General features: G+C 25.0%; 3 protein-coding genes and 1 long non-coding RNA gene across 9 annotated transcripts; 2 read left to right on the forward strand and 2 right to left on the reverse strand.

Annotated features, from left to right (window-relative positions):
* The first annotated feature begins 667 nt into the window (after positions 1-667).
* On the forward strand, positions 668-8,191 carry Asx (transcriptional regulator additional sex combs). Of its 2 annotated transcripts, XM_012490779.3 has the most exons (8): positions 668-1,328; positions 1,565-1,824; positions 1,937-3,046; positions 3,123-3,404; positions 3,542-4,366; positions 4,454-4,690; positions 5,824-5,867; positions 6,142-6,262. In XM_012490779.3, the coding sequence occupies exons 1-7, from the start codon at positions 1,073-1,075 to the stop codon at positions 5,827-5,829; spliced, it is 2,976 nt and encodes a 991-aa protein (XP_012346233.1). In that variant the 5' UTR covers positions 668-1,072; the 3' UTR covers positions 5,830-5,867; positions 6,142-6,262. The 2 variants fall into 2 exon arrangements, with proteins under 2 accessions (XP_012346233.1, XP_003696406.1); XM_003696358.4 differs by lacking the exon at positions 5,824-5,867 and having other exon boundaries at positions 6,142-8,191.
* A 1,599-nt stretch (positions 8,192-9,790) lies between these two features.
* Positions 9,791-22,868, reverse strand: spir (spire type actin nucleation factor). 2 transcript variants are annotated; one of them, XM_031918177.2, is made up of 15 exons: positions 22,299-22,868; positions 19,957-20,261; positions 18,829-18,860; positions 18,613-18,736; positions 18,381-18,538; positions 17,747-17,968; positions 17,332-17,361; positions 16,631-16,894; positions 16,368-16,509; positions 13,426-13,559; positions 13,095-13,350; positions 12,721-13,031; positions 12,369-12,617; positions 11,995-12,281; positions 9,791-11,919 (listed from the first exon to the last, which is right to left on the reverse strand). In XM_031918177.2, the coding sequence occupies exons 2-15, from the start codon at positions 20,255-20,257 to the stop codon at positions 11,694-11,696; spliced, it is 2,736 nt and encodes a 911-aa protein (XP_031774037.2). In that variant the 5' UTR covers positions 20,258-20,261; positions 22,299-22,868; the 3' UTR covers positions 9,791-11,693. The 2 variants fall into 2 exon arrangements, with proteins under 2 accessions (XP_031774037.2, XP_086760371.1); XM_086904245.1 differs by lacking the exon at positions 17,332-17,361.
* Positions 22,869-22,956: 88 nt separating this feature from the next.
* LOC147658064 (uncharacterized) lies at positions 22,957-23,805 on the reverse strand. Its single transcript, XR_015290966.1, has 2 exons — positions 23,656-23,805; positions 22,957-23,572 (listed from the first exon to the last, which is right to left on the reverse strand). It is a non-coding gene; the product is annotated as an uncharacterized LOC147658064 (long non-coding RNA).
* On the forward strand, positions 23,560-26,071 carry LOC100870355 (KICSTOR subunit 2). 4 transcript variants are annotated; one of them, XM_086904247.1, is made up of 10 exons: positions 23,566-23,803; positions 24,061-24,207; positions 24,379-24,530; positions 24,597-24,737; positions 24,831-24,969; positions 25,046-25,110; positions 25,174-25,239; positions 25,305-25,455; positions 25,569-25,679; positions 25,743-26,071. In XM_086904247.1, the coding sequence occupies exons 1-10, from the start codon at positions 23,723-23,725 to the stop codon at positions 25,911-25,913; spliced, it is 1,224 nt and encodes a 407-aa protein (XP_086760373.1). In that variant the 5' UTR covers positions 23,566-23,722; the 3' UTR covers positions 25,914-26,071. The 4 variants fall into 4 exon arrangements, with proteins under 4 accessions (XP_031774241.2, XP_086760373.1, XP_086760374.1 ...); XM_086904248.1 differs by having other exon boundaries at positions 25,569-25,673; XM_031918381.2 differs by having other exon boundaries at positions 23,560-23,803; positions 25,046-25,239.
* The last annotated feature ends 34 nt before the right edge of the window (positions 26,072-26,105 follow it).

Here is a 26,105-nt window from a genome sequence, read left to right on the forward strand (position 1 = left end):
TGTGTAATATATCTTAGATCATAAAAAGAATAAAACATTTTTTTTGAAAAATTTTTTAAGCGTTAAATATTCATTGTTAGTTTTTATAATTTTTAAAACAGTGAAATCAAAATGGGCGGCAAAATTTTCATAAAAGATTTTCATAATTTTAAAGAAGTATGTGATTTATTATTTATAAATTTCTTGCATACAATACTTTTTGCATATAAATAATAAAATGAAACTAAGATTACTTTATAAGATAACTATTTATTAACAAAATCTATGGAATTTTTAATAAGATAATTCAATTAAAAATACAAATCTTTTTCATCACGATTAGAAATATTATTTTTTTACTGCTCTTGTATTGCAAAATACATATTTTCTATTTATTTTATTCGCAATTATCATTTAAGAAGTTATATTTATAATATATTAATATCTTTACTGTTTTTATCTTTATACATCTATTTTAATCTTAATTATAATTGATAATATTATATTTTTATTTATTACTCGAATTAAATATATGTTATAAAATAATTTTGAATTTTTTGAATTTTGATTTTGTCATTTTGAATTAACTTATATTTTTAAAATTTAAAAATTTTTAATTTTAAATTCTATAACAAAACCATAGTATCGAATTTAATATAGATATATAATATCTATGAAACTAGAAAGCACTCTATGTCTCAATGGCGCTTTTCTGGTATAAATATGTAAATACAATATGGCCGATAGAAGCGGAACTTTGCGAGTTTTTCCGAATGGCATTTTGCCAATGGATTAAAAAATAGTGAAATTCATAAATTCATTCAAATTTTGTGCATGTACAATTTTTTAAACGAGATGGATTAAAAAATATTATGTAAATTATCGAAGTTTTTTTGATTGTATCGAAATGTCAGTAAAGTGCTGTTACTAAAGAATGTTTATTTCTCAAATCAGGGTTATCGTTTTTTGAATTTTTACTGCAATATGAAATAAAACTTAAAAAATTTGCATTTAATTGAATACAGTGTTATTGTGAATTTATGTTCGATTAGCCGGCATTTCGATCAATGATGTTCGCAGTATAGGTATTGTCATGGACACAGATGTAGAACTTGCCAAAGGTGAAGGGTGTGAAACTAGTCCAGGTTGCTCTGGCTATTCTAGCATGGTGCACAGCAAAAAAGTTATTAAACATGCATTACGACAGCAGGCCAAGAGACGTAGAAAAAATACAACGATTGCAGCTGGAAATTCTCGTACCCTTCCAAGAATTGTCGTTAAACCATTACCTCCACCTCCACCGAATAATCCACCTTCTCCAGTTAATAATGTACAACATATTAACACTAGTAAGTGAAATGTAAATTAAATTTAATGATCATATAAATGTAAGATAACTGAATAATATGATAAAATTATATTGATATAAAATTTTATATAAAATATAATAATATAAAATATACATATATTTTTATTATTATATATTAATATAATATATGTATATTAATTTGATAATTTATTATTATGTAATTTATTATTATATTATTATTATTATAAATTTTAATATAATATTATTTAAATATAGCAACTGAAGAACCTGCTGCCACAATGAGGGAAGTCCTGGCAAGTTTGCCAGGATTTAGCTTAAAATCTGGACGTAGACGATCAACAAAACGATTATCAGCAACTGCACAATTGGAGGCTGGTCTTGTAGATCTTGAATCTCCAGCAAGTATTTTAGCAAGCACAAGTTTACGTGCTCTTCTAAATAGGCATACCTTTCAAGGCTTACCACCTTTATATCAAAGGAAACTTGCACAACTTTTACCTGCTGTAGATAGACAGGTAATTTTAAAAATATATATATTTATTAATAATATATCAATAGCAAATTATTCTACTTATCTCTTTTTATTTTTAAAATAACTTTTTTATAAAAATATATTTTTTCTGTTAGGATGCTGCTACATCTGGATTAAACAATGAATTCTTTGCACGAGCATGTCTAGAATGGCGTAAACGTTTAGCAGAAGGAGAGTTTACTCCAGAAAATCAACAAAGATTGAAAATGGAAGCAGAAAGAGATAAAAATAAATTAGATCCATGGAAAGTAAAACATTTCGAACCTATATGGGGTGAGAAACGCGAACCTAAAATTAGATCAGGTCTTCATTGTATTGCGGAATCAAGATCTGGAGGAGCTGTAACACGTTCAAGTTTAAGACTTCGCTTAGAATCTAATGTAGATACACCTATATCAGATACTCCCTGTCCTATTATGTCCGAAGATAAAATTGAAGAAGATAATTGTAAAGTTGAAACTAGTATAAATAATTCAGAAGAATTAAATGAAACAACAGAAATACAAGAATTATTACCAACAGAATATAATGAAACAACGCATACATTAACTGATGAAAAACATATAGACTCTGTAAACATAAATTCTGTAGAAACAATAACTGATACTGAAATGCATCAGGACAAATTAGAAGAAGATGATAAAGATCTCTCAGAAAAACAACACATGCTCGGAGAAAGTGAAGTAGTAGCACAAGTTTGTCAAGAAAGTATTTCAAATACATTTGATGAAGAAATTCACTTATCTCAAGATGAAAAAAATCTTCAGTCAATAGAGAATCACATCCTTGAAGTATCTGAAGAAGATACAATACTTTTACCTGAAGAAAATACTTCACCAAGATCTAGTGAACAAACAGAACAAATATCTCAAACATCTAGAGAGACATCATCTCAATTATCAACAGAATGTGCGCCTCAAACTTCCGTAGATCAAGTATCTCAAATTTCGAAAGAGCAAATATCCCAAATATCAGAAGAACAAATTTATCCGATGTCCGATTGTGAAGCTACAACTATACTCGAAACTTCATCGTCACATGAACGAGTTAGATCAACCGAAATCGTTATGAATGATTCAACACTAATCAATAATCAAACTGAAGTAACACAGGTTTCTCATGAGAATCCAACGGATGGTGAATCACAAATTCCTGAAGGAATGGAGATCGATAGTGAAACATTACAACGTATTCATGAATTGGAGGTGATAATTTTTATTGTTTGTAAAAATATATTAAAATTATCAAGTTCTATTAGAAAAATATAATATTTCTTTTTAGGTAAGGGGAGAAATGCGTGAAGCTTATGAAGAAATCTCGGGATGTCCTGAAGAAATAATGTATCCTATTCTCGATGGAATGGAAATGGGATCAAATAATACTGAAGAAACTGAAACACAGGTTGTCTCAGGACAACCAGAAGCTACCAGAGAGCAACAAGATGTAAATAGTGGAAATGAAGACGAAGCTCTTCGAGAAGCAAATAATTATGTGTGTTCTGAGATGTTAGAATGTAGTTGGTCGGTAGATCCTACAGTTAATAATATTAACAATAACAATAGGGTAAGTATACTGATAAGAAATTTTAATATCCTTGTATTCTTGGTATTAATTTTTTTTAAAAATATATCATAACTGATTATTTATTTTATTTTTGATTTAAAAAAAATTAATTTTTTTATATAATTTTTTTCATAAAGCCTCAAGAAGAGCTTCAAGTTCCATGGCCATTAGTAGCTGCAGCTCTTGATGGATCTGTTGCTGCTAATATTACAGTAACTACTCAAGATGAATGCAATGAGACACCTACTTCAACAGATTCAACTAATCCACCTCAACAATTTATCAATGCAGATTCTAATGTAGAATCAGTTAACTGTATCCAATTACCAGTCGTTCAAGGAACTTCGTTTCAATCGGAAGGTCTTGCAATTGGTACACCAGGAACAAGTTGTATAATGAAAAATTTTCAATCTCAAAGCTCGCCTATTATTGCATTTCCACAATTACAATCTATTAGATTTGTGCAAACTAACTTTCATTCTGATCAGAACAGTACGTCATCTTTAAATAATACGTCCCCAATTAATGCTCAAATTCAGAATCAACAGAATACAACTTCACAAGTGAATATAATGAGAACGCAAGAAGAAGTTGTTCAACTAAATACTCAAAATAATAATACACGAAATATTAGAAATAATGTGATTCAAAATCAAGTTCCGAATACTGTGACGGCAGCAATTAGCGTACAACCACAAAATCGCGCACAAAATACCATTGTAATCCAACACCAAGCATCGGCTCCTACGCAACCACGGCAAGTCGTAGCGACCATACAACAACAACAATATCCTGGAGGAACAGTTGCTGTATCTTCAAGATCTTCACGTTCTAATAATCAAAGTAATCAGAGAGGTTCCAGAAATAACAATAAAGAACAAGGAGGAGGTCGATCTCGTAGCACTACAAAAGAACCACCTGGTGCTGTTAATTTGGAACGTAGTTACCAAATATGCCAAGCGGTAATTTAACACAAACTAAATTTAAAAAAAGTTCTAAAGATCCGAAACTTAATTTTTTTTGTTTAAAAAAAAAATTTATTATTATAGGTTATACAAAGTTCACCAAATAGAGATCAACTAAAAGCTCATTTGAAACCTCCGCCTAGCTTACTTGCTAGAGGCGATGGTGCATTCACAACGAATAAATCTGGTGGCCGTACAATTACAACAGTCAAAACTCAGAAACCATCACAAACAATACAAAATAAACAAACTCAAAATAAAACACAAGCAGTTATGTTAAGACATGTATTTGCAACAGCACGTCAAGCGACTTCTACAGAGGTATGAGATATTTCTTCTAAAAATTATATTGTAGTAACTTGTACTTTATTATAAGAATGAGAATACATTATTTATTTAATTCAGTTTTATAAAAATATTATATTGAATAGTATATTGAATAGAAAATATTAAATTTTATCAAATATGAATAAAATATAATAAAATATAATAAAAATGAAAATATAATATTAAAATTCATATTTGTTTCATTGGTTTTTATGTTGCATATATTTTCAACATAAAAATGATTAAGATATATATCGTAGTTGAGAAATATAAATGTTTATTTTAAATTTTCAATTTAGAGAAAAATAGAAATATATATAATTAGAAAAAATATGATTTTTCATAGAAAAATAAATATGTAATTTTTTCATCAATGTTTCGTTTTTGAAAAAATCGATTTGAAGATTAGTTAGGTATATGTACAATTAAATAGGATTTAATTATTATGATTCAATCCAATGAATTGTTTCTGTTCATGTTTATAAACATTTATTGAACCATGACTCAAATGATATAACAGGTTTTTGTAGATTGTTATGTGTTTTTAATACATATTATAAATATTATTGGGAAGGTCATTCCTGTTACTGCAATGTTCAACAAATTAAAGAAGAATTAACAGTTTTCAATATGTTTTTGTTTTTTAATTTTTAAATTCTTACAAAATTTCTTGTTTCAGTTGTAGCATTCTTTTTATTAATAAGTGAAAATCAAGACATAATATCTAGTAATCTTAATGAGCGAAGAGGTATTGTACAATAACAATCAATCCAATATGAATTTTATATATAGATAGAAAAAAAATATATAATTGGTTTACCAAAATGTGATAGTGCTTCTTGATAAATGAAAAAACTAAACAACTTTCATTAAATAGAGATATTTATTTTTATAAAAAAAAAATAAATTCGAAATATATAAATTATATATGTATCTTATTGTGTAAAATTGATTTTCTCGGAAACGAGACTTTAAAAAATTTTGTACGGAATTTTCTATTTTTTTTTTACATAGAATCAATCTTTTGTATCAGTTGTATTACAACTTTCATTATTTTTGAAATACACATATAAAGTAGAAACTCAAGCTTGCATCATATATTATTTGATATTTTTCTGTGTGTACAGTGCTAATCTTGCGGGTGGCTTGTGATGATCACTGTATCATACAGGTACCTAAATAAATAAATCTACTTTCTAGTTTTGAGTTTCTAAAAGTAGTGGAAACAATATAACGATTTTCATAAAGTAAAAAAATCAAGAAAGATATATCTTAATAACTTATTTTACAGAGAAATTTTTCTTTGAAAACAGAAAGAATAAGGAAAAAAATATTAATAAAGTTTTGGATGTCATATGTTTCTTTATTTTAATCAACTATAACATTATTCTTAAAATAAAATTTAAAATCAGAAAAATTGTTTCATATTTAAATATTCCTTTTAGATTCCAGAAAGCAATAACATAGCACAATTAGGATCTACAACAACAGGCGGATTAGGCCAATATATATTGGTACAAAGAACAGGAGTTGGAGATAGTGCACCTAGAGCATCTTCTGCACCACCTCTACCTCCTCAAATTGCTGGAATGGGTGTCGGAGTGCATTTAGTACGTGGTAGACCTGCTAGTGCAGGAGAGGGTTCGCATCAGGCAGTAACGTTAAAAGCAAGAGGTTCTGACGGTAGAGGAGGAGGTGGCGCCGAACCTGGAGCACCTGGAATGATTATGGGTGGAGATCCACCACCTCCATGTGAATGTAATATGCGTGGTGCTATGGTAATATGCCGACAGTGTGGCGCGTTTTGTCACGATGATTGCATCGGGCCTCAACGTATTTGTGCTACCTGTCTGATACGTTAATTATTGTTTAAATGATGTTTCTGTATAAATTTAAAAAAAAAAAAACTGCACTACTGGAGTGCTGAATATCAAATTAAGAACAAACATTATTTTAACGGAGTCTTTATCGGAAATCATTTATTACATGAATTTGAAAGAAATTGAAGACTTCATATGGAAAGCAACTAAATTTGTTATTCAGCACTTTATTGTAAGTTGTGGTTCACGTAGAAAAAGGAATTAATGGATACAGTTGCAAATATTTTTAGAGTTTTTTGTTTGACTTTTTTGAAATTATATTTTTAGTATTAATTTATGGTTGTTCGATCGCAAAATGTTTTTTTTTTTCTTATTATTTTAATTTTTTTTATTTATTTCAGTGGGTAATTTTTACAAAATTTTAATGAATAATTTTTTAATTAATATTTATAATGAATTTTAAAATATTACAACTGTATTCTTGTAATTCTTTAAGAGCAAAAAATATTACAGTCAAACTCTAATACCGTCTTCCAGTAAGCATCACATTCTTCAACATACAACTGTACTATTTATTTATTAACAGAAATTTAAGTTTATTCTTATTATGTAGATATTCCTGTACATGTTGATCTCAAGTTTAACTGATTTAAAGAAAGTCAAAAATTATTCTTATATGCTCTCTCGTAATTATTTCTTTTATAGCTTTTTAAATGCAAAAAAATTCTCATTCATCATAAAACTGTAACTATAATAGAGCATCTTGTACAGGAATGTTATTTAAGGACGATTATTGGTGATCAATATTATTAATCTATTGCAATGATGAAATCTAATTAGATGAATGTAGAATATACATATTTTAGCTTCATCTTTTTGTTGAAAACAATTTTTTAAGATATATGTCGGTTATGTTATTTGCTTCATATTAACATGAAATTAAATATCATAAAACGGGATATAAAAAAAAAACGCATAAAAATCATCAGGTCTGCAGTTTTACATTATGTACATAATTCGCATTTCTGAGATTTCAAGTTTTTATATGTTTTTGAATCTTTATAAGAAAAATGATTATTTTACACAAAATAGATGTTTGAAAAATTGAAAGCCATCGTATTATTTTTTTATGTAATTGCAATCGATTACAATTACAAGCATTATGTCTTTACATAAATATAATAATATGATTCATATTTCGCTATAAACGATACCAATCATTCTGCGTTTACTACATACCGATAAATTTTGTGTCGATATATTTCTTTGAAATCATTGATAAGGCTATGTAGTATTATTGCGATTCGATAGAACAACCATTGTGTATTTGTCGCTCAAATGTAAATAAAATCATATTCGTTTAACATGTAAAATTCGTTTAATATGCGCAATGTACGTAATGATTAAAGTACGGATTTGGCAATCGTGAGTGTTGTGAAAAAACAATACTTGAATAGTATATAAATAATTTTAGCTTCCGATGTAGTTGCAATTATCAGAATTATCAACAAGTATCTGCAAAATATATTTCGTCACAATGCAGTATATGCTAAATTCGTACTTTATATGATAACGCATTACCTGTTGGAAACAGCAATAGCTACTTAACATATATATGTACAAAAAGGTATTCTATATTTAAGAATGCTGAAATTAAAAAGGTAGTATTAAGTCAGACGAGTATTTCTTTTGAACCATGAGATTATTTTTTTTTTTACGTCCATCACTTGAAGGTTACAAATAATTATATATTATATACATATACATATTATATGTATATATATGTATATATATATATATATATATATTTATATATATATATACATATTATGTAATATTAAATAAATTTGTAGTATTACATAATACTACAAATAGAAAGGTTTGCTATTTCTTTATAAATTTTGATTTCAAAATTTGTATTCTTTTATATTATATTATTGTCATGCATAGAATATTTCGTTCATATATTTGCATAATTTCGTCTTTTAAACAAATGTTTTAATATTTTATGACTGCATGATTTTATATTTTTAGCAATTACTAGACTCAATGGCTGTGATGTTTCTTTCTGGAATTTTAGCCATATGGTATTGTATTTCATTTTTAAAAAAAAGTATCATTTTTTAAAATAAATTCATTTTAAACTTTGTAATCGATTAATATTATTTGTAAATAGTACCTACCTTATATATTTTATGTACAAGCACATATGTTAACATATTACAGCAATTAAATTGTAATTAAATATTTTATGTGAGAGAATATATTAGAAAATTTAGTAAATTTTATCATAAAAATAGAACAAATTTTAATGTAATAATAGATAATTGTTCTAGAAAACATCTATTCTTTTTATTTATCTAATTTTTCATATTTTATTTATATTTTAATTTGAACATTTTAAATATTCCGGTTTGTTTATTTATATCACATCATTTTTAGATACTTTAGTTATCTTTTCAATTTATTTATTTACATTTTAAATTTTATAAAACGAAAATTTTTATATATAGAATGTAGAATATTTTGCACACTATATCATAATATGAAATATGTTAAGAAAAAAATATAGAATTTTGAATAAAAATCTTTAAATATTCAATAATCATTAAAGAAATTAACACAAAATAATTTTTACTTATTTTCTATAATTATAAAATCTTTGTTTATAATGATTTAAAAATATTTGAATTGAGCTTAATTACAGATTTTAATTTATATTTGTTTTTGTTTATATATAGATATTGTTTATATAAAGATAAAATTTAACGATAAATTTCAAAATTTCATTATAATTTTATATAATGATTAATATCTATTATATAAATAAATCATGTATTTTTTAAAGTATTATATGTATATATATAAAAAAATATTCCACTAAAATGTAATAATAAATGTAATAAATGTAAATAAAATTAGTTTATTATAATAATAAACTAAAGAATAAGAGAAATTTTGTCTAAAAAAACAACATTATATTTAATGAATTAGAATAGAATGTATTTTGGTCACTTTCATCATAAAAACAAGATTTCTATTTATGAATGTGTGTGTGTGTGTGTGTGTGTGTGTGTGTGTGTGTGTGTGTGTGTGTGTGTGTGTGTGTGTGTGTGTGTGTGTGTAGTACATCGTACATAAAAATAATAAATTAACATAATAAATGATTTTTTTCAATTGCCACCACATAAATCTTCTTATACATCTTATAATCATGCCATTGTGACTCTTATTATTTTTTCAGTTTCGATTTATTATGATAACTTTCTACAAATGGAATTTCATGTTTTGTATTTTTTATAAGGTATCATTGTGTGCTTTTTTTACATAGTATTTTTATTACATTGTCCGACAAAATCTATTTTTTATTCTATTTCAGAAATACTATACGAAATATTTTCATTTTGATTTTTACTTGAAAATTATTTAGAAATCTACTTATATGACTAAAAAAATAAATAAACTTCTTTCTTAACCAAACTGATGTACTCTTTTATAAAGATTACCAATTTTTTTTACATATATTAATAAATTTATAACCACGCTGTTTTATGTATACACTTCGATGCCAGACTTACAATCAGCATATTAATCATAGTGCAATTCGCATTTTTTTTTTGTACTCTGAACATCATCAGTTTACTTTTGTACATTTTTTCGTTAATAGCACATTTTTAAACTGTGCGAGTGAACAGCCACTTCATTGTACTAATTTCCTATAAACATGACCGTCACAAGAGCCACTATTCTTTTTTTTTTCTTTTTAAATTTTCTTCTCCGCTTAGTTTATTTCATAGTAATTAACTTATATATAATTAAAAACGCAAACAAAAACAAAAATAATTTCATTTAGTATTAACAATATATAATATAAATAAAAAATATTTCAACAAATAATAACAGAACAAAATGAAAATTGTACTACATGTTCATATAAATTCCATAACATTATATGTATAATTATATGTACAATTACAAAGAAACACATCTGCAAGTTAATTCGCAGAATTAAATAAATATAATAAATAGTAGACATAAAAATAATAAATTAATATCACAAACATTATACAAAAAAATTTAAATGAATTAATTCCATTAAAACATACTTATAGTACAATTGTGCATCCGACTTCAACTCGCTCTAAATTAAATATATTCTTTTAAAATAAAATAATGTCACCGCAGACACAAAAAAAATAACATTCTTTTCATTTGGGGTTGTCAGAGTATTTGATTCTCTCGCTAATTTATAGTTCGTATGATTTTATAATATGCGTGTGCTTATGTATGCGTACCTCTCATCTTAATTAGATTATTAACAAAAATTACGAACAAAAGTATGAATAATTTCGAACGCAATTATTAGTAATATATATATAAAATATGAAATCTAAAATTACGCGCAAAAGTTATATGTTACATGAATATATTAACAAATTGAGGAAAATATAAATTTTTTAATAATTCGAATTAATGATCATATAATTTTAAACTATCGCATAGTTTGATAGATGAGAAATGATTGATCATAATTCGATCGCTATTGCGCGGCACAATATTATGGCACATATATGTAGATTATATCTAGAGTTTCAACATTTTTATCGTTTCATTGTTAGTTTTTGTTTATGATAATTATTTTCTTTCAACTAAATTTTACAATAAATGCGATATTATTTTTAGATTTAGTGTTCACAACAATATTGGAGCAAAAGGAACATATATGTACACATTTTTAAAATCCCGAGATAATTGATCGGGGTTAAATATGAATTCCCAGTTTTTATGAACTGAGAACACACGCGCATGTGACAATGCAATCGCATGATTGCATAATAATTTTTATTGATACAAGTTTATTATTAATAGTAATTATTGAAATGGGAAGCGAAAAATAGTTAATTGTCGTTAAAAACTAAACAGAATCTTAATTCTCATAATTAAATACTTGATTCTAATTATATCTCATTTTCAAATTTGCATGCATTAATGATCTACTTAGATGTAAGCCTGAATGTTGGTACGTAGAATACATTAAATGTCATTGTGTGCCGATTTTATATAGATTTTTTCTTTAAATTCCAGCTACATTAAAATTATATATTTCACATTTAACTTTCTTTGCATATTTTATTCCTTTTTAACCGGAACTTCATTTTTTTTTTTTGAGAGAGAATTCAAACATAGGCTGGAGATAAGTTTAAAGTGAGTCGTGAAATAACATTGTTACGTATCGTAGCTCGTGTTGTTCTCGAACTTTTAATTATTTGTATCACCATAATACGGCAATCATGACAGACAACCATAGAAACACCTCGCAATCTCTCCGCGGCCAATCGTTGTTCCGAGTTTTGACTTGTGAAACTGGAGAATGCCTTCGGTGATGATACATTGGCTGGCAATCTTTAATATTATATAAATATTGTTTTTGAAGAATAATAACAATCAAAAATTATAATATAATTAAATGAAGTGAACCTTTTATCTTGAATCTCTGTTTCACGACGAGCATGAGAAGGCGGTGTAGAAGTCGGTGTAAGTATCAAAACTGGTGTCGTAGTAGGCGTGGATGAAGGTGTTACACTTTTTAGCGATGAATCCTTGCGTCTAGAAGCTGGTGATGCCGGTGCAGATCCAGCTGCTCCGTTGCTTCTGAGCCAAGAACTCTTGCTAGTATCTGGTTCTGAAGATGATGGAGAAAGAAGAAGACCGGGAGATAGTAATACTACTGGGACATGGGCGAAGTGTTCTGTTGGAATTCGCATCTATAATACAGATAATATCTAAATGAAATCTAATATCTAAATTATATATTAAATGAAATTGTATTAATAAAAATCTTGAAAATTTACTTTGGAATAACATTTCACACAGACGGTCCTTTCACACAAACGACAACGTTGTCCCCAAGGTCCTAACAATCCGAATCTAGTTTTTAGACAAAGAAAACAAACGCGTCTCTTCTCTACATCTTCCTTTACACGCCCTTCTACAGGTAGAGATTCCAATTCTGCTTTAGTTAATACACTCCGAATATGTACAATTTCTTCTAGAGTCAGAGAAAGTCTTTCATCTAAGAACATGTCACCTAATGTAGGTTTCTGTAGAAAAAGAATTTTTTGTTATTAGACAATTTATTTTTAATAATTTATATAAATATTAGTTTTTTTTTAAATTTCGATTATCGATCCTGTAATGTAATACCTGTCTTTTATCATCTTGACAATCTTCATTTTGATCTTCGCTATCTTTTGTATCTTCGGCAATAGTTTGTGATCGTCGCGGTTGTCTTGTTCTTGGCTGAGGACTTACACTTGGACTAGGATTCACACTAATATTAGGACTTGGACTTTGATTTAATAACAATTCTGTTGGACCTGTGTATTGACGACTTTGTGGTCTCGAATGAGGAAGAGAAGTAGTACCAGTTAATGCTGTAAGTGCTATAGTACGTTTAGCTGCATGTTTTCGAGCCGATGCTCTTCTAGATGGACACTGTGTTGCAAGATCATAAGCTAAAAATGATAAATTTAAAAATAAATTTCTTTTTTCATTCATTATAATAATCTAATAATTACATTCAAGTTGTGTATCACAAAATCGATGATATTCGTTCCTCGTCAAACGTAATCCACCAGTTCTTCGCCAAGGATTCGCAGAATCTGCTTCGTCATCAAATCTGTGATCTTTATATCTACTACGAATATTGGTTCTATCTGTAAATGTATAATCTTCTTTTAATTGCCAATAATTTGATCCTTCATCTTCTTCTTCAAATCTTGTCACCGTGAATTCATCATTGTAATCTTCATCGTCATCTTCCTCGGCGTCGAGCTTTTTATTAAAATATATATCGAGTTAGATAAAAAGAATTAAAAATAGAAATGTAAATTAACAATCATAATTTACCTTTAAATCAAAATCTACAGGAATTACTTTTCTTCTACTTGTTGTAGAATTGGAACTGTCCAATTCCCTTCGAGGAGGTTTCGGTATAGTAGGTGATCCATTATCCTTGATATCAGCAGCATTTTGGATATAATCTAAAAAATTTTTTTTATTCATAGAAATTGTCTTAAAATATATATTTATCATTATTCGAAAACATAGGAATATATATGTTGATGATCAATGAATATGATACATGAATGTGAGATTTTACAAAAAAAAAAGAATCAAATATTTATAGAGTTGTGGTACCTCAGTAAATCCTAAATATATACATAAGTGCTTCCTGTGCGGACGCATAAGATTATCATTATAATTATTATAAATATAATTTAAAATTACATGAAATTACATAAAAAAGTTGATAAAAAAAACCTCGTAAATAGTAATTCTATAACTCTAATTATAAAACTAAGATTAATATTTATTATAAATTACTATATTTCAAATATGTACGTATTATTATATAAAATTAAGATACCAATTTAGAAAACAGTTTTTATCAAATATTGTATTAATCATATCAATATAATCAAAAGGAATTCATTATTTAGTTTAAAATATATTTTTACATATGCTATCTAAAAGAATTATATTGATCAAAAGAAAGATGAATGATATGATTACCTGCGACCGTAATGCGCCTTCTACGCGACTTACGATTCCTGTTTCCCGGTACCCTAATATCTGGTTTGCCGATTCTCTGCCTCGGTTGCGGAACCGGTGGTACATTTGTTCTGTTTCGACTCGCGATAGTCGGTATGTTGGTAATAGTGCCGATAGTAGTAGTGACTGCAGTATTGGTCTGATTTTCTGTCTGCAACCATTGTGCCGCCACATCCTGCGCGGGTTCTTGTTCCTGCTCTGGTTGTGACGGTGGAACTTCACCCAGGACTATCATGCGGGACTCACCGCCTACGGTCGGTAACATTATTCCTCTTTTCAACATTTACCCTCTTTTCTCCTGCTAATATATACAATATGTTCGGCTTAACTTTTGTTATTTTAATGTGATTGATAAAAAGTATACAAAACATAAAACTGATGTTTTAATGTTTCAACATAAACATTGATTCTTCAATAATGTTCATATAATATTATTATATTGTATATTTTCTATATCATTTAAAAAAAATATTACAATTAAATATTTTAAATGTTATAATTAATAAATAAACAAAATAAATTTGTATGATAAATAATTGAATAATCAAATGCTTATGCATATTTAAACCGAACATATTGAGTGTCATCAACATAGTTCTTTACAGTGGTTCTACTTGCGACAACCACGATGTACAACCAGAAGTCACTAGTGTTAAATCTTCTACTATTTTTTCGGCTTGGCTTGAGAATCTCACACTCTGTGAATCAAGACGTTTATCAAATTTACACGTTCCATCTAAGGTGATTAATCCATTGTTTCTCTTCATTGAAAAACAATAAACATTTCCGATTACCAGCATCCAAGCTGTTCTCCACGCTCATCTGTTTGTTTTTTCCATCCTGTCGAATCCTTGATCCACCGTGACGTTTGCAGATCCACTGGTAAAGACTGTACATCAAGCACACGTGCTCGTTAGTGTGCTTATTCTTCTTTTGGTACACTTGACTTACTCGTACACATTTAGACGCAACCCATCGAATTTCACGCTCGAACTGCAGCTTCCCCCCGGGATGCACGCGAGAGAGAAAAGAAAATAAAGAAATATGGATAAACGAGAAACCGACGAGAACGTGTCTAATGAAAAAAAAGAGACACGCGAGAAAGTAAAAATCTAGATAGACACAATGACGTTTCGGGCGACGTCAACTCTCGCCCTTTGCGCGCTTTCGGTTATTGATCGCGAACCGTCTGGGGGCTTACAATGGTTTAAGCCGGCCTACCATCGCAAATCATGATTCATATGGATCGACCCTCTTTTATCGCGATGAAAAAATTAGTCATGATACGTACATTGACATATGATGATGTAATAAGAAAATAATTTTTTTTCTAATAATTTCTTAATATGAGCAATGCACTGGAAAGAGGAATCGTAAAATATTATAGATTATACGTTTATACGTTATACGATTATAGAATAGCTAATGACTAATTTTTATAATATTTTATAACAGAAAGGTTGAGATATGAGCATCAAATGGTTATCATTATTGTTATTAATATAATTATTTTGATTATTATTGTTATTATAGTTAGTATTATTATTGAAAAAAATTAAGACACAAATACCACTATTCTGGCTGCACTGCGTTGCAATTGTCAAGTTGTACTGCTCTCAAGAGTACATCAAGAGTGAAAGATATTGCGCTCGCGCGCACTCATTGCGCATGTGTACTCTTAGATATATTGTTATAAGAGTCAATTGCACATCTGTCGCGTAATTCTATATTATGCATATTGTTGGTTTTTAATGCAACCATATTGATGTAATTCAGTTAAAATGTTATTATTATAATTAATATGAAAACATAGTTGTCTTTTTGCAGTTTAATTCTCTTTCCACTTATTTTGAAAACTACTTCTAAGTCTAAAATCTATTCTTGATATAAGAATTAAAAAACTTTATTTAGAAAAAAGTTCAGAGAGTTATTTTGAAAAAGTTCAGAGAATAAAATAAATAGGTAGTTAATATAATATTAAAAGTTTTACTTTGAAATTTTAGTTGATTTATTTTGTACATTTTGCAAAGAAAGATTTATTGAGGTACCACATAAATCAATTAGTAAAATTGATGCGTATGGAATGTCGCGATTATTGATATATAAAATATGAATTAAATGCATTAGTTTTCATGAATTTATTAAATAGTTGAATTCAAACAAAGATATATTTCATAAAGCATTATAACATGCAAAAAAAATTATTGCTATGCATATAAATATAAAATGCAACTTACCATTTTGAGGAGATGTTTTTTCAACCTTAGGAATGTATCTATTGCGTGAAGATCTCAAATTTGGTGGTTTCTTTATACTTTCCATAAGTAATTCTCGAAGAGTCCACTCCTTTTGAAGAGGTGGAAGCTGTCTTTCTGATGCCTGTATAAAATTATATCTCTAAAATGTACTGAAATTTGTAAAAACTATAATTTTTACAATCCTTTAATTAAAGTTCCATTAATTGAATCTAAATAAAATATTACTTTTAATAGAACATTACCTTCTTTAGAGGTGGTCTACTTCGAATGAATTCCAGAATAACAGCATGGGCATCTTTCTTCAAATTTGGAGTTGGTGATGGTGTCTTCCTCAGATGATATCTTCTTTTTCGAATATCATCCATCAAAATTTCATAAGGTGTTAATTCAAATTCTGCTCCCTTTCCACGTCCACGAGTTGTGGTTTTTGAACCCAAATTGGCTTCTACCTTTTTTAGCTTCACACCTTTTCTTAATTCTTGTATAACTTGTACCCAAAATCTTGCCTATTAAAATAATTATTTTAATTGATTCTTATTAAATACAATTAAAATTAAAAAAAACATATTAAAGAAATGATTTTTATAAATTTTACAATTTTTATTTTTATATTTAAATATATTAAATGCTATCAAAAAAAAATATTTATATAATATAGAAGATTGAAAGAAATAAATTTCTAAAAAAAAAACCTAACATTTTTATAAAATAAATTATAAAGATTAAAATCTAAATTTTTGAAATATTTTATATAAATTTAAAGTAAAATCATGCATTTATAATTTTATGATAATCAATGTTTTAAAGTAGCTAATAATTGATAATAATAATAATTATATATTGAGACTAATATATACTATATACATAATTATAATTATGTTCTAAATTCTATTCTATACACATCATTCTAACACATGCGCAAACATTATTAGTAATGACATACTTGTATAGCCCTCCAAATCCTAATGTCAGTCTATAATGGTAGAGAGTCAAGTCAATAAATCTCAAATATCTTATCTCTGCAAAATGATAAATGACTTTACACGATTTAGTGATAATATAATAGATAATATCAGTTGTTTCATTTTACATAAATTGTAATATATACTCGTTCACAATTTTTCGAAATAATTTGAATGCATTTAGTTGAATTTTATTATTTTTGCTTTAAATTTACTTATTCCTATGCGATTGATGATTATTAATGAAAATTACTTTTGAATTACAATAAAAAAAAAGTATTTAATAAATGAAATCCATATCGAAAAATAGTGTCATCTTATTTGGACATTGATAATCCATTATTTGTATATCCATAATTTAAATCATATGGTATATTTTTTAGCTGAAAATCTTACCCAATCAATAAAATCTAATGTATCAAGATTCTGAACAGACATCGAGATTTGCTTATTACTATCACTGTTGACAACTTCCTTCTGACTAGCTTGTAGTTTATCAGCTTCTATTGTGTCCAAAAATTGTGACAATTCCAGAGCTTCTGCTACAAATGCTCGTATTACAGCTTTATAGTGAACTTCAGCAGATTCAAGAGAAGTTTGCATGTGTCTGGTACATAACTACATATAAAAATTAATATATATTTATAAATAAAAATAATAAAAAAATATCAATATAAAAAAAAATTATTAGAAATAACATATATATATATACATATATAGAATAATATAAAAATTCTTATAAATGTGTAATTTATGTTCAAATTATTTTTCTTCTAAATTAAAATAAACACTAAAGGAAAAAGATAAGTAATATAAAGAATGCATTCAACAAAGAGTAAGACATATTCTTTGCAAATGAATTATAAAAAAATTTGCATATGTATTAAGCAATTATATTATTATTTAATAATATATCACACTTTTTAAATTTAAAATTGTTATATAAAATTTTTTATATATTATTTTTCAAATTTTTCTTTTTATTATTTTTATATATAATAAAAAATAAATATTTGCTTATTGCACTTACTTGCATTACATTTTTCAAGGAATATATTGATGATCTTTCTTTATAAACATCATTAGTTTTTTGTGATAAAAATTCATCTATGTCAGCAATACTTGAATCTCTCTCTATGCCTTCATCATCTGTTTCCTGTGGACGTTCTTCCATTTCTTCTTCAATTTCTATGTAGCAGAAAAAATTAATCTTTATATGACTTTAATTTTTATTAATCATATTTTTTAGAAAATAATTTTACCTTGATCTGCACTTGTCATTAATGTTATAAGAGCTTCTAAATCCGGTGATAAAGGCCTTTCTTCTTGTTCATCTAGGCCGAAATCAAGTGCTTTGAATATTATCATACCTAATGAAAACATAGCCTGCACAAATAATATATTTTTTCTTATGAAATATCATATTTTTTTTTTTTTTTTTTTATATATATATAAATAACTTTAAATGAAATACTCACCTTTTTCTCAGATACATGGGGTTTTTCCAATTCTGTAATAAAAATATTAAAACATAAAAAATAAATTTTAAAATTGTATACAATTAGAGATATGATTAATTAATATGCAAAATTCAATAACTTCCAGTAATTTTTTTTTATATTTTTTTAGCTTAAATTATACACAATTACATCATTTATAAATTTAAAAAAATATTAAAAAATTTTGAATTATAAATATAAATTTCAGAATATATATTATATTGGATGAATCTTTTTTCATGTATATTCATCAATTCTTTTTATATATTCTTTTTGCTTACCATCTACAATGATTTTCAATCTTTTTTTAATCTCACGGCATAAACTATTCAAGAGGTTATAGAACACGTGGTTATTTTTGATATATGTACATTTAGAATAAAATATAGTATAAGCAAAAATAATGAAATAAAATTAAATACATAATAATTTTTTGATAGAAATAATTGAATTTAAAAACTTAAACAATGAAAAAAAAGTATAAACTCATTTAATAAAAAAAATTAGATTTCTGATTTTATAAGAAAAGATTAATATTTTTTTTTTATAAATATTTTACGGCACATTGATTGAAAATCTATAATGTAGAGCAGTATATTATATTAAGTTAAAACATAATATATATACATATTATATAAATAAATCTGTACAAATAATGACATATTATTTTTGAATATATTAGATATAATTAAAAAAAATTATGTAATTAAAAATAATATATAATTACATTATATTAACTAAATATTACATTATTTTATAATTATAATATCTTATAATTATGTGTATATATATATATATATACATATATAATAAACATATATAAATACATATGTAATATAAACTATATTGTAACTATATTTGAATTATTTGAATTATGTTTGAATTATATTTAAAAATATAATTTAAAAATAGTTTTATAATTATTCTACTTAAAAATATATTATCTAAGAACTATTATATAGATACATTCTTTTATTCATTTTATTTCTATTTTTATAATTTTTATAATTATCTATTTTTCTCCTATTGATTATGAAACAATTGATATATTGATAAGATTTCACGATAGAGAATAAATTTTCTTTAGAAAAGATTAAATCAACTTACCGATTAGATCGCCAAGCCAAACATCGCCATCCTTGTGAAGGACGATTTGCGATAACTCCGAGAGTTCATAAAAGTTGTTTCCCGGTAAACATGACAAACTTTTAGCCGTTTGATAACATAATGCCCAAGCTTGTTCTTGGCTGACTGGTCCATTAAAAGACAGTAGAATATCTTTAAGATTTAGTCGACCGTTTGCATCAAGTTTACACTTCGATCTTTTCATTTGTTTAACTTTTTTTTCATTATTGGAGACATCGAGACTATCCTCACAAGATGTTGAAATCTCTTTGTGCGTAGTCATTTTTCTGTAATTTCATTGACGAATCTCTCGAATATATTTATATAATATAATAATCACAAATAATTTAAAAAATGGTTCATTTATGTGATCAAAGTTCATACATAAGTTCACAATTTAAACTTAGATTCATTGCACTTAGATTCATAAATAAATAATCGTTTATTAAATAAATTAACTAAATTAAATGAATTAACAATGTATTTTATTTTCTTTTATAAAATTAATAAAAAATAAAAATACTTCACAAAAGTATAATAGTTAATATAATAACAACATATTTATTGTGTATAATATCGAAAATATTATATATAAAAATTGAACAAAATAATCTAATTCGATATGTATTGTTGGATACATATCTGAATTTTTGTTGTTTTTTAATAATGCTAATGTCTTTATTAAAAATGATATAAAACAATGACAAAAATAGTAAAATTTTATAATGGAAATATACTCAAAGATAAAATCATTAATAAAATGAATAAATATATAACATAAATAAATTTAACAATTTTTAAATAAAATCGCACTAACATCACAAAGAAATATAAAAGAATTACTCATTGATATTTTGTTATTTCATCTTCAAAATACATAAATTTAAAATTTTTTTTTATTAAAAATTATATTTTTTTTGTATCTATTTAATTAATTAATTCTAACTTTCAATATTTCACAATTTTTGTAATAATTAAGAATTATTTTATATATTAGACTAAAAATTCGAAACGAATAGATATTTCAAATTACACAAGAACAAGAAGACTAAATATCTTTTATAATTCTCTACGTTCTTAAGAGATATATGAAAGCAGATAAACATTTATTACCATTCGTCATCATGTGCGCACACAGATATTATAGCGAGGTCACAAAATTAATCTAATGAAAAATTGAAAATGTTCTGATTGAATAGTAACATAAAAAAATGTCATCGCAACTTTAATGATAAGTGTTTATTACAATAATTTATAATTATGTTATATCTTTCTGGAATTATACGCCCCTTTTACTGATCAAATTATTAGAAAATATTTTTATAAAAAACTCATTCTCGATAAAATGAATTAAAACTAAAAGAAATAAGGATATGAATAATTTTCGATAAATGTTATATCTAATCTCTATTATTTCTTATTTTATTTTTTAATAATATAATATATGATAAATTAATTTTAAATTTTTAATATTACTTCAAAAAATAATTAAATATTATTTTGAATATATTTAGTTCGAAAAAATTTGCTAATTAAATTGTCTTATAATAGTTTTTTTTTAAATTTCATAAATGATGGTAAAATATTATTGGTAAAATATAAAATATTATAATATGGTAAAATATACAAAATAAAATATTTTCAAATTACTAGTAATACGAAAATTATCGATCATGCACATACATGTATATATATACAAAATTATAACCAAATGCATGAATAAATTAGAGTATCTTTTTCTTAAACTTGCAAAATATTAATTTTTATTAATTTGCTCAAATATTTTATTTTTATATCAAATAGTATTCTCTATTTTTGGAATTTTAATCCACATTCTACATATCCTACGTAAATATGAACAATAAAACTTCAGTGAATAATTCAAGGTTAACTATTTATGTTTATTCTACATAATTTTATAGATAAATATAGGAAAATATATTTATGAAATATTATGAATTGTATTTGCACACATGATGAAAATAATTTACATGACTTTTACTACGAAAATATTAATTTAATTCACTAATTAAAATAACTATTGATAATTTAAAATAAAAAATCACAATAAAATAAATAATCAAGATTGAATATTTATTTTTTTTTTAAGATTTTCTAATATTTTTTACGACTGATTTTATTTTTGATAATTCGCATTGTAATACATATTACTTTATAAAATACTAAAATTATTTATTAATATATTTTGAAATATGTAACTAAGAATATTTAAAAATTCATGATTCAAAAACAGATATTATAAAAAAATCAAGTAGAGAAACAATCATTAAATTAACATGGCAAAAATGCAATTTTATACATACTTTTTGTTATTTGGGCGATATATGTAAATTATGGCACAAAACACATTATAAGATTTTTTTCTACATTACATTATTTTGTTCAATACCCATACGAAGCTTTCCACATCACTTTTTCGTTTAAGTGAAAAATTATTTTAAGCTCGAACAACTTTTCACATTGAACTTTTCTCTTGCGACTTTTAACATTGATCATATTAATTTTTCTTGATTACATTGACAATCGAGATACAATGTGATATTTTGTTTATCGCCAATTTATAGTTGCAACGTTTTATTGAACATTATAAAATTAAATGAAACATTCAATGTATATATGTGTATTCTCAATTCCATATAAAATACTACATAAGAATACCGGTAGTTTTAATATGTTACAACATTTTTAACTTATCAAAATTGTAAAATATACATAAAGTAAATTTAATTTAAAAAAGGAAATTGACTTTAAATTCATTACAATATTTAAATTAACGAAAACGGGTGGTTAGGAACAAATTATGATACAGACTGAAACTACTGATCGCTACCATCCGATCCATAACCTGTACTCTTGTTATATGTATATGATTTACATATATATGCATGAATTGCTAAATGCATGTTATAAAATATAAAATATAAGGATAGGATATATTTTGAAACATATAAAATGATATTATTTTTATTGATCTTTAATATTTTATTTGTTTATTAATTCATTTTTTATAAAAAAATATATTACTAAAAAATATAAAACTTGTAAAAAATTATACGGACCGATAATAAAAAACATAAAATCACTTATTTTATTTTTGAAAATAAAAGTAATTTAAAAGTTATTTAAACATACTTAATATATAAAATTGTACTAGATTGAATATATAAAATTGTACAAGATTGAATACTGTATATAAAATTAGATAGTTATATAAAATTAGTTAGATAGTTTTTTTATTGGTCAAATTAATGTTACAAAATTGACCAATAAAAAAATTTGTCAAAGTATACACTGAATTATTTTAGTATCTTTAATAAATTGAATTGCAAAATCATGTGATCAAGATTCAGAGGATTTAGAAAAGATAATTTAATTTCAAAAATAATAAAATTTTAAAACATATATTACATAACTAATTTTAAATTTCAGATTTTATTGAAAAAAATTTTAACCTTTTCCCTTAAGATTATTTAGATTTTTCATGTAAATGCAAGTTATTATAACTTTCTTAAAAGCTTATTTTTAAGCTAAATAATGTCAAGTTCGCAATGCGCAAAAGAAAGAAATGAATATCCACCTTTAAAGATATGATCATCAATATTAATAACAATTTAGTATAATATATACATTATATTATATTTAAGAATTTATTATATTTACCTTTAAAAATATGATTAATGAAAATAAACGTAAAGCATTTTGTGATTATAATAAATATAGATAAAAAATGGATCACGAAGAAGAATTTCTTAATACTTTCTTCGCTCAAGTTGCTCAATTGTGTACTGATAAAGCTAAAGAATTAGTTGTAAGTTATATACATATATATATATATATATATATATATTTATTATATATTTTTATTTTTTATTTTTAAAAATTTTTAACAAGTAAAAAATGAACGATTAAATAAAATATTGATAATTTTGAATTTTCTCAGAATTTTTGAAAAAGCTTAAAATATTGAAAAATTTTAAATAGATAAAATGGATTGATATTATAATAAGAAATAAAATGATATAAATTAATAGTAAAATTAATGTGTTCTTAATTATTAATATTTAGGAAAAAGAACGTGGATTATGTCGTCAAACACAAATGGGTCCATGGGGAATGTTACTTATGCATTTACCACAAATAGCAGTAGCAGAACATTCATATGCAGATTTAGGTTTCCTTCATACCAAAAATAAAGGATTTTTAAGGAAAGATGTAAGAAATATGTTAATATTTTGTAAAATAATATAAAATAACTATAATGAATAAAAAATAAAATTAATATAATGAATTAATAAATAATTAATATTATTTTAATATATTATATTATAATTAATAAAATTTATAAATGTTTAATATTTATAATTATTTTTCTCTTTTTTTTAGAATTCATTAAAAACAGTATATGAATCTTTAAAATCTGATCTAAAAAGAGTAGAGGAAATGACTAGAGGAACCAATTCTATTGGTGCAACAGTTGCTGAGGTTTCTAATCAACTATGTCAATATATTACTGCAAAAATACAACTGATAGATTTGTTAGTATATTGTTGATTGATTGTTGAATTTATTATTAAATATCTCATAATAATATTATATTACAGTTATGAAAAAATGTACAATATGAGTATCAATAGTAAAAGTATGAAATATCAAGAATTATTACAATGTATAGAAGGAATAGTAGAAATTCATTCTTTATCTTGCTCACATTTAGCATTAACTGCTATTAAAACAAGCTTAACGTAAGTACAAATAAAAATGAAATATTAAAAATTAATAACTACGAATTGTGATTATAATTTATTTTTTCTAAAATTAAAACATCTTTTGATTAGCTTAGAGTGCGAAATACTAGTACAATTAACAAAAACACAAGTTGAACTTCAACATTGGAGATTTTTATCAACATTAATGGCTCTTTATGGTGCACAGACACGAATGTCAGCTTGGGAAAGAACTTTACAAAGTAAAGAAGTTAGTATATTAAATAAAAAAGATATTATATAAAGAAGAAATAAATATGTTTAAATAATAAATATTATATTTTTAGTCATGGAAATTAGGTTTCAGTGCTTCATTTTTGAAAGCAAATCAACAACCAGCATTATATCAATGGTTAGTGAAACTACGTAGTAGCATATTAGCTAAATACTCTTTATATTTTCATACTACTTTAAGTCAGCAGGCCAGTCCAGGAGAAATGAGAAGTATTATGAGCAAACAAAATGTGGATTACTATCATAAGTAAAGTATTTTTATTTCAATTAATAAATCATATATTTTGAATGAATATTAATAAACATTTTTAGAATACAAAGTTTCCAACGTAAACATGATGTCTTAGCAGTATTAATAATATTTGACTCCAGAGGAGTAGAAGATGCAGGTCCAGGTTATAGACATCCTTCTAGGGAACCAAATACATCTGAACAATTTCCTGTTATCCTTAGTTATCCCAGTGTAAGCATTTATATTATGAATATAATTGATTATGTAACATATTAATATGTAATACATATATAATATATGTATAATAAATTATATTATCTAAAAAATTATGTGTTATATTTTAGGTATTTGTACAAAAACCATCAATTCACTTAGATAATATACAGAAACGAATTAAAGAACGACATACAGAACTTCTTGCCATGGATAAAATTATATATTGTAAAAATGTAAAAGTATGTTAATAGATATTTTTTGGTATAAATTTTATATTTTAATATATACTACTTTTTTTTTAGGATATGTGTATATATGCTATGTATAATACTGATCCTAAAATGACTTTGGTTACTGTATTTGAAAGTGGTAAACAAAAAGATAAAGAAACTCATATAGCATCATTTATGACAGACTTATGTGTACACATTAGGTGCAATAAAATATATGAATCGTTGAAGTTATCAAAATAAAAAATTAGATAAATATATGTAAAAATGTTAAAATATTGCCAAAGATTATAGCAAGAAAGAAATATCAAAAGTTATTTAAATAATAACACATATATGTTATGTATTAAAATTTTTATGATTTTCTATTTTTCAAAATAAAGTGTTTTTTTCTATATTTATTTAAGAATTATTTTTTTAGATAATATTTGAAGG

Source organism: Apis florea, unplaced genomic scaffold (genome assembly GCF_048593485.1).
Source record: "Apis florea isolate Af1SG1 unplaced genomic scaffold, ASM4859348v1 contig_2350_pilon, whole genome shotgun sequence".
NCBI lineage: Eukaryota > Metazoa > Arthropoda > Insecta > Hymenoptera > Apidae > Apis > Apis florea.

Bases quoted from the DNA above. Each gene is read 5' to 3' on its own strand.
- LOC100870355 (XM_031918381.2), top strand. From the start codon at position 23,723: ATGGATCACGAAGAAGAATTTCTTAATACTTTCTTCGCTCAAGTTGCT. The intron at 25,240-25,304 runs GTAAAGTATTTT...AAACATTTTTAG, and splicing joins AATGTGGATTACTATCATAA to AATACAAAGTTTCCAACGTA. The intron at 25,456-25,568 runs GTAAGCATTTAT...GTTATATTTTAG, and splicing joins TTATCCTTAGTTATCCCAGT to GTATTTGTACAAAAACCATC.
- spir (XM_031918177.2), bottom strand. From the start codon at position 20,257: ATGACTACGCACAAAGAGATTTCAACATCTTGTGAGGATAGTCTCGAT. The intron at 16,510-16,630 runs GTAATGTTCTAT...AATTTTATACAG, and splicing joins GTAGACCACCTCTAAAGAAG to GCATCAGAAAGACAGCTTCC. The intron at 11,920-11,994 runs GTTCACTTCATT...ATAATATTAAAG, and splicing joins ACAGAGATTCAAGATAAAAG to ATTGCCAGCCAATGTATCAT.
- Asx (XM_003696358.4), top strand. From the start codon at position 1,073: ATGGACACAGATGTAGAACTTGCCAAAGGTGAAGGGTGTGAAACTAGT. The intron at 3,047-3,122 runs GTGATAATTTTT...ATTTCTTTTTAG, and splicing joins AACGTATTCATGAATTGGAG to GTAAGGGGAGAAATGCGTGA. The intron at 4,691-6,141 runs GTATGAGATATT...TATTCCTTTTAG, and splicing joins GTCAAGCGACTTCTACAGAG to ATTCCAGAAAGCAATAACAT.